The sequence below is a fragment of the Balaenoptera musculus genome, chromosome 9 (assembly GCF_009873245.2).
Source record: "Balaenoptera musculus isolate JJ_BM4_2016_0621 chromosome 9, mBalMus1.pri.v3, whole genome shotgun sequence".
Taxonomy (NCBI): domain Eukaryota; kingdom Metazoa; phylum Chordata; class Mammalia; order Artiodactyla; family Balaenopteridae; genus Balaenoptera; species Balaenoptera musculus.
Window position 1 is genome coordinate 94414659 of NC_045793.1, and position 14491 is coordinate 94429149.

Below are 14491 nucleotides of genomic sequence, written 5' to 3' on the forward strand. Positions count from 1 at the left end.
TGGTATTTGTTTTTCTCTTCCTGACTTACTTCACTCTGTATGAGACTCTAGGTCCATCCACCTCACTACAAATAACTCAATTTTGTTTCCTTTTATGGCTGAGCAATATTCCACTGTATATATGTGCCATATCTTTATCCATTCATCTGTCGATGGACACAGGTTGCTTCCATATCTTGGCTATTATAAATAGAGCTGCAATGAACACTGTGGTACATGATTCTTTTTGAATTATGGTTTTCTCAGGGTATGTGCCCAGTAGTGGGATTGCTGGGTCATATGTTAGTTCTATTTTTAGTTTTTTAAGGAACCTCCATACTGTTCTCCATAGTGGCTGTATCAATTTACATCCCCACCAACAGTGCAAGAGGGTTCCTTTTCTCTACATCCTCTCCAGCATTTATTGTTTGTAGATTTTTTTTTTTTTTTTTTTTTTTAATTTATTTATTTATTTATTTATTTATTTATTTATTTATATTTTTGGCTGTGCTGGGTCTTCGTTTCTGTACGCGGGCTTTCTCCAGTTGCGGCAAGCGGGGGCCACTCTTCATCGCGGTGCGCGGGCCTCTCACTGTCGCGGCCTCTCTTGTTGCGGAGCACAGGCTCCAGACGCGCAGGCTCAGTAGTTGTGGCTCACGGGCCTAGTTGCTCCGCGGCATGTGGGATCTTCCCAGACCAGGGCTCGAACACGTGTCCCCTGCATTGGCAGGCAGATTCTCAACCACTGCGCCACCATGGAAGCCCCTGTTTGTAGATTTTTTGATGATGGCCATTCTGACTGGTGTCAGGTGATACCTCATTGTAGTTTTGATTTGCATTTCTCCAATAATTAGTGATGTTGAGCATCCTTTCATGTGTTTGTTGGCAATCTGTATACCTTCTTTGGAGAAATGTCTAGGTCTTCTGCCCACTTTTGGATTGGGTTGTATTTTTGATATTGAGCTGCATGAGCTGCTTGTAAATTCTGGAGATTAATCCTCTGTCAGTTGCTTCATTTGCAAATATTTTCTCCCATTCTGAGGGTTGTCTTTTTGTCTTGTTTATGGTTTCCTTGGGGCAATGAAATTTAATTCCCAGCAGTGGGGAGATTATCTCCAAGGGCAGTTGAGGTGGAATCCCAAAGAGGCAGCAGCAGTGCCCTACAACAAAGGTAACTGTGTCCTTCCCAGGCTATTGGGCTATTCCTGCTAACATTTTCCAGCTTCTTGGCTGCTCGAGTTACCTGGGTCTTTACCTATTTTTCCAGCCTGGTATTACAACTTCCTGTCAATTCATGAGCCCTTTATATCCTTCCAATAAATTCCTTTAAGATTGTTAAAGTAGCTGTTACTTTCAACAGAGGTCTTTTAATTGATGAATCAGCAAAGTCAATCCATTCATTAATTCTCCCATTATTCATTCAGAAACTACCAGGTACCGTACGTTGTGGGAGGCTTAATATGATGGTGAGTAGACACTGTTTCTGTTGTGTTGCAACCTACAGTCTATTGGAGGAAACAGACAAGGAAAGAGATGACTGCAGTACATGCTTGATGGGGAAGGACATTATTCATCAGGAACACAAAAGAGTAACATTTAATCCAACCTTAGTGATGGTAGTGGTGGGGGCGGTCGGAGAAAGCTTCAAGTGGTACCTAAACCTGACATTCGAATATGTAAAAATTACACGTAGCTAGGAGGTAGGAGGTGGGTTGAGTATTCCACACAGAGGAAGCAGCCCGTGTGAAGGCCCAGTGTTGAGAGACGAACAGGACCTTCAAAGAACTGAAAAGAAGTTCCAGATGACTGAAGTGCAGAGTTTGAGCAGAGACAGAAAGAGGAGTCTGGAGCCGTAAGTGGGACTCGGATCATGCAGAGTGATGTGAGCCCCCTGCTGGTGTTAGCACTTTCTCCTAGAAGCAGTTGGGAGCAACTGAAGAGTTTTAAGCAGAAGCCTCAGTATACACAAGCCTGGTGCCTGGGTGCCTGGAGAAATTGTGTAAGAAAATAAAAGGTTGCAAAGTTTAGGAGTGGGAACAAAAATCTCTATTTCATGCCTTTAAAAATCTTTTTTTTTTTAAGAACAATGATAATGTGCTTTCCTCTATGTGTGGAAATGATAATATTGAGTTAAAAATTAGCAGACAGGTTTGTTGAGAATTTTTTTCTATAATGGCAATGGACTTACTATGAGTCATCAATATTCTACAAAGGATTGCCTATGACAGTGGCCTTCAGGTTTTTTTGCTTATACTTCCTAAAATGATTTGAAAAGCCTATATATACCTTTGCACCTTTTTATGTTGACATTTAAGATTCTTATATCACTCCTGTGTGTATCCAAAAGACTCAAACGATGGCTGTTTGATACCGACTATCATTCTTTTAGAAAAACTATATCTAATCTTCAACAGCCAGAATTTTACATTGTTCTCTTTTCCATTCCACTTCTCTCACATAATTTTATCCTAATGTAATATACTAACATACTTTTTTTGCTTTAAAGTCTTTTACTGATCACCTTATCATACACCCTACCATAAGAAAAAAAAGTATGTAAGTGAAAACTGATGAGTGTTAAAATTTTTCTTCTAGATTGAGTCATAATTTCAATTATCAGTAATATACAATTGATTAAAACAGCAAATATATTTCATGTTTTGATTAATCATTTTAAAATATTAGTAAAGTTAAAGGAGTTCCCTGGTGGCCTAGTAGTTAGGATTTTGGGGTTCCACTGCTGTGGCTTGGGTTCGATACCTGGTGGAGGAACTGAGATCCCACCAGCCACATGGCGCCTGGCAAAAAAAAAAAAAAAAAGTAAAGCTATTCTATGTGTTCAGAGAGGAATATTACTTATTGCTACGAGACAGGTTGTCTTGATTAAACAAGTCTTTCCCAGACACAATGTTTCAATTGTGCCTTGGTTTGTCTTTGTTCTTACACTTTTGGGCAATGTGCCATTAACATTAGAGAATGAGAATTCTGTCTTTGTTTTATAAAGTGGGAGAGAGAACCAGCAAGATACCTTGACTGCAAGAACATTCTCAGGCAGATCAATTTTAGAAGTATGTAAGTTGATCATTCGAAAATGGATTTCCTCAAAACTTTCCCAGCCTATGTACTCCTTGGAATGTCTTTGAGTATCGCCAGCGAGTTTGAAAACCATGAGTCAAATGTAAAGAGTACTGGATGGGAGACAAAATAAACAAGGCTTCCTTTACAAAATAGCTTCGGGACCTTAGACAGGACATTTGATTTGTGTAAATCTCAGTTTCCATCAATAAAGTGAGTTGGGGGGGGTGAACTTAAATTTTAAAGATTCTTTCCAGTTCTAAAACCCCTTGATTTCCACTGGAAATTTTTAGCTATGCTCAGGACACTGGGAAGAAGGCCAGGCACCAATACAGAAAGGGAAAAGGAAAGATGGATAGCATTTATGTGGTCACTAAGGACATGATAAAGGAAAAAGAGGGGATTGTGTGGATATAGATCAAGAAACACTTTTTAAAAAGTGTTTTTATTTGTGTGTAGGGTATGTTTTGGGGTTGAAAATTCAAGTTTCACATTATTGTTTATGTGGCTGTAGACAACTCAATCTCCTTGAGCTTTACTTTCCTCAACTATTAAATGGGAATAATACTGTGTACTTTGTACCTCAGGTGATGATTAAAAGACAGAAACTAAGGCTTATTTCCCTTAGCATAATGTTTTCAAAGGTCCTCCATGCTATAGCATGTATCAGAAATTCATTCCTTTTTATTGCTGAAAAAAAATACTATATTGTAAGGATGTGTCACATTTTGTTTATCCATTCATCTGCTAATGGACATTTAGGTTGTTTCCACTTTTGGGCTATTATGAATTATGCTGTTAACATTTGTATACAAGTTTTTTCATGGAGATATGGTTACATATCTTGTGGGTACATAGCTAGGATTGAATTTGCTGGGTCATAGCATAATTCTGTGTCCAACATTTTGAGGAACTGCCAAACTGTTTTCCAAAGTGGTTGTATCACGTTTACATCCCCACCAGCGATGTATGAGGGTTCCATTTTCTCCGCATCTTTGACAAAACTTGTCTATTGACTATAGCCATCCTGGTGTGTAAAGTGGTATCTCATTGTGGTTTTTATCTGAATTTCCCTAATGGCTAATAATACTGAGCATCTTTTCATCTTTCCTTTTTGGCCATTTGTATGTCTTCTTTGGAGAAATGTATATTCAGATCTTTTAACCATTTTAAAATTGGGTTATTTATCCTTCCATTGTGGAGTTGCGGGAGTTCTTTATATATTCTACATGCAAATCCCTTACCACATAAATAATTTGTAAAGATTTATGCACTGTCTTTTTCATTTTCTTGATGGTGTCATTTGAAGCAGCACAAGGTTTTTAATTTTGATAAGTCCAATTTATCATTTTTCCTTTTGTCATTTGTGCTTTTGGTGTCTCATCTGAGAAGGTTTTGCGTAACCCAAGGTTGCAAATATTTATTTCTATGTTTAACTTCTCAGAGTTTTATAGTTTTAGCTCTTATATTAGGCCTGTGATCCATTTTGAGCTAATTTTTGTATATTGTATGAGGTTGGGGTCCAACTTCATTCTTTTGCATGTGGTTGTCGAGCTGGCCTAGCACCATTTTTTTTTCTTTGCTATTATTTATATTGTGATAATGGGGAAAATGGAAATGAGGAGGGGGCTGGGCAGTTGTTGTTTACACCTATCAACAACAATCTCCTTCACCACAACCATGTGTTGAATAGACAATTCTTCCCCATCAAATTGTCTTGGCATCCTTGTTAAAAATCATCTGACCATAAATATAAGGGTGAATCAATTATTAAATGCTGATTCTAATAATTTTATTGCAATGCTCTGAACACAAAATAAGATTCACATTGTCAGTTAAAAAGTTCTGGTAGAAATTATTTCCTTTGACCTATATCTCCAATAGTGTATTTTAAGGCTATAATGACCTTATTAATGAGAACTTTTAACACAACATAAATGAATTGTTTGCTTGTTTATCCTTTCTCTATCAAATCTGTTAGTTGACGTAATTAGAAATTTAAAGTATTCTTAATCTGTAGTCGAACTTCCAAATATTCCTGAATAACTATCTCCTTAGAGTACATAAATATTCTTATGAGATTAAACATTAACAAAATATTGATTCCAATAAATTATGTACCCTTTAAATCTTGACATAATTCAATGTATTGATTTGTCTCTATAACAAGGCATAACAATATAACATAACTAAGACATGTAGTTTTGTGCCAGGGTGTGAATCCTGAGCTTTTGGACCAAGCAATTCCCCAAATAATGACAAAAATTGCTCTAGGACAAGCCTGAAAAATAATTTCATTACTGGTATCATTTCTGACTCAGAGGTAGTAGGCTTCTGAAACTGTGTGAAAAATGAGCATAGGAGTGACACATCGCTTCAGTTTTACTAGTGAAATTGATCTTAAGTTTTTATTGCAAATTTTGTTATATTTTCTTTTATTCTGGAATATATTGCTCTGTGTGTGTGTCTATGTCATAGGCTTCTTTATTTAAGAACAAAGTGATGAATGACATGGGGATTATAATCAGGAGCATCCCTGAACTTCACCTTCCCTCCAAACCACCTCCTCCAAACTCCCTGTCCTCACACCTTCTCTGCTGCCAATTCTTTTCTTAGTGAATAAAGAACTTAATCCCCAAAGCCCTGGTAGAAACCCCAAGGTTTTCCCCTAGCTCTTCCCTTTCCTTTGGCCCCCATTCCTCGGTTTGAAGGCATGGGAAAGCCCAGAGTCGTGACAGACACAGAGGGAAAGGCTTCACTCTCATGGAAAGAGACTGAGGAGTACAGCGTAGTGAAGTGAGGGTCCCTACAGCCTGGGGTGACAAAATAGGGCCCTGGGGCCAGAGGAGAGGGTACTGGTTTCCCTGAGAAAGGAGACTGCCCAATAGCCTCAAAATCCTCTCAGTGCGAATATTCACTTGTGTGATCGTTTGCCCTTCTGGTGACAGTTGCAGAACCATACCTGGACCATGTCCTTCTCAAGCCTGAGCTGCTGGACGATGTGGCTGATCTGCTGCAGTGTGGGTTTTAGACACTCACGTTGAGACAGATTCTGAGGCTATATTTAGGATGAGCAGGAAAGAATGCTCTCATTAATGATACCTACCACTGAAGTGGGATGGGAGCATGGGGTCATACTGCAATAGCTAGGAATTTAGTTTATCTATAATAAAAATGGAAAAAAACAGTGGCTTAAACGTGTTACCAGTTTTATATGTCTTTTTCAGTCCAGGGTTGATTTGGTAGATCCACAATGTCCTCAGAGAGCCAGGTCCTTCTCTCTTCCCTTCACCTAGCCATCCTTAACATGTGCTTGTTCCTTTGTAGTCACAAGATGGCTGCTCAAACTCCAGTATTGCATTTGAGTTCCAGATGTAAAGAAAAGTAAAAGGCAAGGTCAGCTAAATTGGCCTTCCACTTTAAGAAAGCATTCCCAGAAGCGTCATCCAACAACTTCTACTTACATTTCGTTGGCCAGGTCTGCATAGCATGGTCAGGTCCTTCATCTGCACAGAGTGCTGGGAGATGTAGTTTTAAGCTAAGCACATTTATACACCCAACGAAACTCGCGTTCTGTTACTTATGATCAGGGAGAATCCCTATTAGGAAGGCCTCTAACAGTTCGGTCCACCTTTCCTGTTTTATAAATGGGCATCCTTCAGCTTTACTGAACCAGCAAGAACTGCACTCCCCCGCAAGCCCCAACACAGAAGCAGCATTGGTTTTCTGCAAACTGTTGATAGCAAGTGTGCGCCTCTGAACTGTGTAAAAGATGAGTGTCGGAACAGCACATCTAACACATCAGTGTTTTACAACTGAAACTGAACTTAAAATTTTATCATAAATTTTTGTGTTCTACTTTCTTTTATTCTGGAATATATTACTATAGTTGGGGTCGACATAAATCTCAGGAGCATTGATATCACTGTGAAACAGTTTGTAATTCTTTAAAAGGCTGAACTACAAAGCTAGACAGACCTGGGCTAGGATCCCACACCCACATTTACTAGCAGTGTACTTTGGGCAAGACACTCAATCTCTCTATGCCTCAGTTTCCTAATTTGTAAACTGTGGAGAGTAATTTTTACAGGGAGGGTGATCAGATAATTTATGTCCAAACTGGGAAACTTATGTGCTGCCAGGGGGATATTATTAATAATTATGCTTGAACAAATGGCATAAACCAGGACCACCCCAGGCAAACTGAGGACTATGGTCACCCTATTTTTAGGCACTGTTGAGAGGATTAAATGAGAAGATAAATATAAAGCACTTAGCACAGAGTGTGACACATAGTAAGTGCACATAAATACTGGTCACTACTTGTTTTTATAATTAAATTGAAAAGTTCCATTGTTTTTCCTTTGCTTTTCTCTCTTTTAACAATAATATGCTTGATATTCTTCCTTATGATAAAGAATAATGGGCTGAAGTAAGGAGAGCTTAAACTTTTTTAAGACTGAGAAAAACCTAATAAAAACTCAAACAACCAACTTCTCTAAAGGAGAAGCAATGCTGAAAGACACTGCAGAAACTCCTAGTTATAAGGAAGATTCTGGAATGATAGTGCATGACCCATCTGTGAACTGTTTGTACCACTAGAAGCATGAACAGAAGCACTGGAATTTTAATGATTTTGTATGGCATTTCTCAAAGGTTTTGGTCTGAAGATCCTTTTACACTTCAAAAAATTTCTAAGGACCACAAAAGAGCTTTTGTTTATATGAGTTATATCTGTTGATATTAGAAATAAAAATGGAGACAATTTAAAAATATTCATTTAGGGAATTCCCTGGCGGTCCAGTGGTTAGGACTCTGCACTTTCACTGCCGAGGGCCTGGGTTCGATCCCTGGTCCGGGAACTGGGATCCTGCAAGCTGTGCAGCACGGCGCCAAAAAGAAAAAGAAAGTCATTCAAAATAACAATAACTTCATCATATATTAACACAACTAACACATTTAAATGAAACTATCTTTACAAAACAAAAATATTAGAGGATTAATGTTCTACCTTTCTACAGATCTCCTTTCGACTGGTTTAGTAGGACTGAAACTGATTCTCATATCAGCCTTTTTTTTTTTTTAATTTTTATTTATTTATTTATGGCTGTGTTGGGTCTTCGTTTCTGTGCGAGGGCTTTCTCTAGTTGCGGCAAGCGGGGGCCCCTCTTCATTGCGGTGCGCGGGCCTCTCACTATCGCGGCCTCTCTTGTTGCGGAGCACAGGCTCCAGACGCGCAGGCTCAGTAATTGTGGCTCACGGGCCTAGTTGCTCCGCGGCATGTGGGATCTTCCCAGCCCAGGGCTCGAACCCGTGTCCCCTGCATTGGCAGGCAGATTCTCAACCACTGCGCCACCAGGGAAGCCCTCATATCAGCCTTTTTATGCAATTTGTTGCAATATGTTATTTTGGTGGAAATGTATGAACAAGATATGTTGTTGGAAAAGTGAGGGAGTATTTTAATAGCTTTTCCAGATAATTGTGGTTATTCTTTGATACTACACCAAAACTCCACAGTAGCTTCTTAATTTATTTATTTAATTTATTCAGTTTTGGCTGCGTTGGGTCTTCGTTGCTGCGTGCGGGCTTCGTCTAGCTGCAGCGTACGGGGGCTACTCTTCGTTGCGGTGTGCCGGCTTCTCATTGCGGTGGCTTCTCTTGTTGTGGAGCACAGGCTCTAGGTGTGCAGGATTCAGTAGTTGTGGCACGCGGGCTCTAGAGCGCAGGCTCAGTAGTTGTGGCGTACGGGCTTAGTTGCTGTGCGGCATGTGGGATCTTCCCGGAGCAGGGCTTGAACCCGTGTCCCCTGCATTGGCAGGTGGATTCTTAACCACTGTGCCCCCAGGGAAGTCCCCACAGTAGCTTCTTAAAGGTTAGTTATAAAGTGGAATCTGAGATCAGATCGATGAACTTTTTGTACGGTTACATTAAAACACATCAGTCTGTCCTGCATTTTGAATGAATCTTTTACTCATGATTTTGTAACTTCATCCATTAGTCAGTTGGAAAATATCGGGTCACTGAGTTAGGCAGATATTCCAAATGTTTACACGTTTCAGAAACTTAATACCTTAGAACATTCTAGAAAACATATGAACACACAGCACACATTCCATTAGCCATCAGAATAATGATGTCATCCCATGTCATGTTGCCTCTGGAAAACTCCATGGTGCATTTGTGAAAAAATAAGAATGATAAAGACAAATCATGTCTTACTATGAAAATAGCTTTGACTGCATGATTCACTGAAAAAGTGTTAGTCTCAGGCCACACTTTAAGAACAGTTGATTAGGTATGATATGACCCATTAAACCAAGAAAGCAAAAAACCTACCACCTCCTTCTCTCTCTCTCTCTTAAACCAGTAGACAGTATGTCATAACACACAAACAGTAAAATACTAAAACACAGTCCCAAGTGGCAACTTCAAGTCTCTTTACATGAAGATAAGTAGACAAGCTTATAGAAACAGATGACTTCTAATTTAAAGGTCTTTCTCATTTTTTGGAGTTTGAACCCTGTTAATCATTAGCATTTCAATGAATAGGGGGCAGCTATCTTTGGGGAGTTCAAAATGCTTCACTTCTTCCTCTTTTCCCCATCCCACCCCCCCAGACTCTTTGCAGAAACATATGGGGTGGCAGAACCCCACTAAAAATATTTTAGTACATGTTTTCTGTCTGCAACCTGAACTGGAAGCTACCCATTTACTTTGGAACACGTTTTCTTTGCAAGTATAGGATAGAAGATGATATTCTTACCTGGAGTTGGTCACGTGTGACGAACTGCTAGATAAATCCATTTTGCCCTCCTTGTTCTGTTACTCCTGGCTTTTCAAAGTAGGATGATGGGGCAGGTTGATCGTATTTTTTTGGAAAAAGCCACTCGCTAACTGGTTTAGGCTGTAGGAACTTCAGGAAGCAATACTGCCAAGGAGAAACGTTTTTAGGCACCTTGTCCCTTACTTTTCTATTCAGTTTCCCAGTGCACTTATCACATCCTTCTGGCTGCGTGGCAGGTCCCACTGTGTGGCCCAACCGGGGGCCTATCCTCCTGGGAAATGAACTGCCTTCAAGGTTACCTACTCCTTTGCCTCCTCCTTTATTCTTCAGTAAACACCCTTTGTGTTCTTTCAGTGAAGTCTCATTTTAGCTTAGGTGAGTCCAGACTGAGACAGTGTTAGTGGATGTCAAGTCAATTAAAAGTATTTACACTAAGGCATGCATGATGGATGGCTACCAAGTGTTTAAGAACCAAGTGATGCACTGAACAAATAAACTTGAAAACGGGTGACTACATGTAGCCATTGAATGCATTGCTCAGCTTCTCTTTGCAACCATATTAAAACCCCATAAGCCACTAATAAGGACCTGCTGTGTAGCACAGGGAACTCTACTCAATACTCTGTAATGGCCTACGTGGGAAAGGAATCTAAAAAAGAGTGGGTATATGCATATGCATAACTGATTCACTTCGCGTACACCTGAAACACAACATTGTAAATCAACTATAATCCAATTAAAATTTTAAAAAACCCCAAACCAATAAGCCATTTAAGTTTTAATCTATGATAATTGTCCCAAGTGCCCAGTCTGTAACTGAAAGGCTAACCTAGTAATGCAAGAAATGAGACGTGAGGTCACCGAATGGTTATGCTTTGCAGCCCCACAGGTTTGGATAGTTAAGGTGAAAGAGGGAGAAGTGCCAAAAGGGCAGCTCTCATTTGAGCAAGATGTTTTGACTTCAAGGCCGCCGGTAAAAATTCTGGGGTTTCCAGGAGTTCCTTTCGACGTTTCATTATTCCTCGTATTGACTTTTTTTTTTTTTTTAAACTTCAGTGTTATGGAAGCGCCAGATTGGGATTTCCAACTGTGTTTTTAGGTCAAGATGGGGCCTGGAACTTGGGTGTACAAGAGATAGTTTAAGCTAACGCCATCTCCGCCCTCTCTTCCAGGGTGCCCTCTCTTCCTCTCTCGCAGCTGTTCCAACCTCCCTCCGGGCTTGGCTGAGGGGAGACGACGGGGTGATTACCCAGCCCAGAAGGTCATTAACGGCATTATTCCTGAGTCTTCAGATTCTTGCTCTCGCCGTGACCTGTCAACAGGCAGGCGGTCCGGCCCCTGCGAAGATCCAGAGCCGCTGCTGCGCGCTGGACGCAAGCAACAAGCACGACCGGCTCGCCGTCGCTCCGAGAGTCTCCAGCGCCAGCAGTGGGCGGCGCACGAATCCTCTCCTTTCTTTAACTCTTCTTCACAGAGTCCCACCCCCATCGGAAGTGGAGCCGTCTCTACGTTCCCCCACTTCCGGGCCAGACGGCCGTCGCTTGGCGGGAGCGAGCACGCCCGTGCGCGGCAACTTTGTTCCCGCCTCCTTTGCCCCGACACCACTCACCTTGGGCTTTCTCGGAGCGCGACGTGCGTGCGCGCCCCCGGCCTTGCGTCAGGGCCGAAGAGGGGAAAGGCCGAAAGAGCGAGGCTAGAAGGAGGGGTTGTGGAGGTTAGGGCCCAACCAGCAACTCCCATCTCCCTCCCTCCTCCTGACGAGGAGCGGAGAGGGAAGGGGAGGAGCGAGCTGGGCCGGCCGCGCACACCAGGAGCCTCCTCGTGGAGGGGGGGAGCGGAGGAAAGGGGCAGCACCGCCACCTCTGCTCGCGGCGGCGAAGGAAGAAGAAAGTCAGGGCCCATACCCACCCCCACAGACTCAGAAACGCCCCCCCCCGCCCCATCTCCCCGGAAACAGCCCCCCGCCCAGCCCCGCACACTCGCTGCCCCAACCGTGAGCCGCAGCCCGGTCGCCCCCGCCTCGCCCCGCCCCGCCCCGCCGCCCGTCCCTGCGGGCCGCAGAGTGCGCGAGGCCCTAGGCCGGGAGTTGTTGTCAGGCCCAGGCCACTTCTGAGGCTCCCGCCGTGTGTCGCCGCCACCACAGGAGGACAACGTCGACGAGGAGAAGGAGGCGACGGAGGCGTGTTGTTGTCTCGCCCACTCCCCTCCCCTGAACTCGCACCCAACGTCAGGGCCCGATGGAGTGAAGCGGAGACGAAGGTGGTACTTCCGCGTTGCGCTGCCCGAGCCGAGAGCGCGGCCGAGGTCGCTCTCCCCCACCCCCGGGGGCACTTGGAGGACTCCGGACTCCCCCGCAGGTCAGCGCCCAGCGCATCTGGTGTTTTTGCTGCCGAGACTAGAAAGACGAGCACGATTGGGAGCTCATCCGCCCGGATTCCCTGCTTCCCTCGGGCCCGGAGGCCGCTGCGTACCCCACTGTGACCTGGAACCCAGGGACCCGAGTCCCGACCCGGATTATCGTGGCGCGTCTCCCGGCCGGCCCTGGTGCTCGGTGTCCCTCCGCCACCGCCGCCGCCGTTCCCGTTTCCGGCGTGGGAGATGGCCAGGATCTGACCCGGCAGGAGGCCGCACCCGCGCCGCGCTCTGCGGCGGGCTCTAGGCGATGCCGAGCAGCTCGGACACGGCGCTGGGGGGAGGCGGGGGCTTGAGCTGGGCGGAGAAGAAGTTGGAGGAACGCCGCAAGCGGAGGCGATTCCTGTCCCCTCAGCAGCCGCCGCTGCTGTTGCCGCTCCTGCAGCCGCAGCTCCTGCAACCGCCGCCGCCCCCGCCGCCTCTGCTCTTCCTGGCTGCTCCCGGCACGGCCGCCGCCGCAGCCGCCGCCGCCGCGGCCTCCTCCTCTTGCTTCAGCCCGGGCCCCCCTCTGGAGGTCAAGCGGCTGGCGAGAGGCAAGAGGCGCGCAGGAGGGCGGCAGAAGCGGCGCCGCGGGCCCCGCGCCGGGCAGGAGGCGGAGAAGCGTCGGGTCTTCTCGCTGCCCCAGCCGCAGCAGGACGGCGGTGGCGGTGCTAGTAGCGGCGGGGGTGTGACCCCGCTGGTGGAGTACGAGGATGTAAGCTCCCAGTCCGAGCAGGGGCTGCTGCTGGGGGGGGCCAGCGCGGCAACGGCGGCGACGGCTGCCGGGGGAACGGGGGGCAGCGGCGGGAGTCCGGCCTCCTCCTCCGGCACCCAGCGGCGCGGGGAGGGGTCGGAGCGCAGGCCCCGCCGGGACCGCCGCAGCAGCAGCGGCCGCAGCAAGGAGCGCCACCGCGAGCACCGGCGGCGGGACGGGCAGCGCGGCGCCGGCGGCGCCGGCGAGGCCTCCAAGTCCCGCAGCCGCCACGGCCACGGCGGCGAGGAGCGGGCCGAGGCCGCCAAAAGCGGCAGCAGCAGCAGCAGTGGCGGCCGCCGGAAAAGCGCCTCGGCCACGTCTAGCAGCAGTAGCAGCCGCAAGGACCGAGACCCAAAGGCCCACCGGAGCCGGACTAAGTCGTCCAAGGAGCCGCCGTCGGCCTACAAGGAGCCGCCCAAGGCCTACCGGGAGGACAAGACCGAGCCCAAGGCCTACAGGCGGCGGCAGCGGTCCCTGAGCCCGCTGGGAGGCCGGGACGACAGCCCGGTGTCCCACAGGGCCTCGCAGAGCCTGCGGAGCCGCAAGTCCCCCAGCCCGGCGGGAGGCGGCAGCAGCCCCTACTCGCGGCGTCTGGCCCGCTCCCCGAGCCCTTACAGCCGCCGCCGCTCCCCCAGCTACAGCCGCCACAGCTCCTACGAGCGGGGCGGCGACGTGTCCCCCAGCCCATACAGCAGCAGCAGCTGGCGCCGCTCCCGGAGCCCCTACAGCCCTGTGATCAGGTGAGTCCGGCGTCCCGGTGTCTGTCTCGGGGCTGGGCCGGCCAGAGCCCCGGAGGCAGGGCAAGAGGCGATGGGGCGCTGCAGCATTCCAGTCGGCCGGCGAGGCGAGAAAACCTCACCTGGCACGGGGCTTCCGGTGGGGAGGGGCGTTTTCGCGCGCCCCGAGCACCTTGTGGGGGCTTCGGAGGGGACAAAGCAACAGGTCCGGCAGAGTTTCTCCTCGCTCTGGCGGAGAAGGGTTCTGAGGAAGGGTTCACCGTTTTAAACGTGTTGGCGTTAATCTGTTAAACGGGTTTCACTAAACTGTTTGCTTTTCCAGCTCAGTTGCTTTGGGTCAGCCTGGAGGGGGATTTGTCACAGTTTTGAAAGCCCTCCGAGGAGGTTTCGTTGCTGGAGACTTAGGAGTGGATTGCAGCTTAGGGAGTAAGCATTTGTAAAGGAGAATCGGCGCCAGGTGCTGATGTCAGAGTTAGATGTGGGTTGCAAATGTTTCGTATGATTAGTACAGCGGTGGGAAAAGCAGCCTTTCTGTCAAGTTCATTCTTTCAATATGTGAAAAAGCTTACGCTTCTAAATTCGGAAGATAAGGAAGATAACTCATTTTATGGTATTCTGATGTGGAATAGTTTTTTTTTTCACCTGACCTTCCAAAGTTATGATTTTAAGAAGTAGAAAAAAATGATGAGATTGTGGTTTCTGTGTTGGTTTGTGGTGACACCCAGTTGCTAATAACGTAATATAAACATAAGCTAGTTGGTGTAATCCAGT

The 14491-nt window shown here is 46.2% G+C and overlaps 1 protein-coding gene and 2 long non-coding RNA genes across 7 annotated transcripts in view; 1 reads left to right on the forward strand and 2 right to left on the reverse strand.

Annotated features, from left to right (window-relative positions):
* Positions 1–11432, reverse strand: part of LOC118901246 — a 50968-nt gene extending 39536 nt beyond the window's left edge. For all 3 annotated transcript variants that reach the window (XR_005021312.1, XR_005021310.1, XR_005021311.1), the window contains exon 1: positions 9818–11432. This is a non-coding gene — a long non-coding RNA (uncharacterized LOC118901246). The remainder of the gene's footprint in view (positions 1–9817) is intronic.
* On the reverse strand, positions 932–7856 carry LOC118901247. Of its 2 annotated transcripts, XR_005021314.1 has the most exons (5): positions 6519–7856; positions 6260–6401; positions 6017–6112; positions 3008–3167; positions 932–1965 (listed from the first exon to the last, which is right to left on the reverse strand). It is a non-coding gene; the product is annotated as an uncharacterized LOC118901247 (long non-coding RNA). The 2 variants fall into 2 exon arrangements; XR_005021313.1 differs by having other exon boundaries at positions 6260–7856.
* A 931-nt stretch (positions 11433–12363) lies between the features above and the next one.
* Positions 12364–14491, forward strand: part of CDK13 (cyclin dependent kinase 13) — a 113657-nt gene continuing 111529 nt past the window's right edge. For both annotated transcript variants that reach the window (XM_036864374.1, XM_036864375.1), the window contains exon 1: positions 12364–13723. In XM_036864374.1, the coding sequence (XP_036720269.1) occupies positions 12501–13723 (1223 nt within the window). In that variant the 5' untranslated portion in view covers positions 12364–12500. The remainder of the gene's footprint in view (positions 13724–14491) is intronic.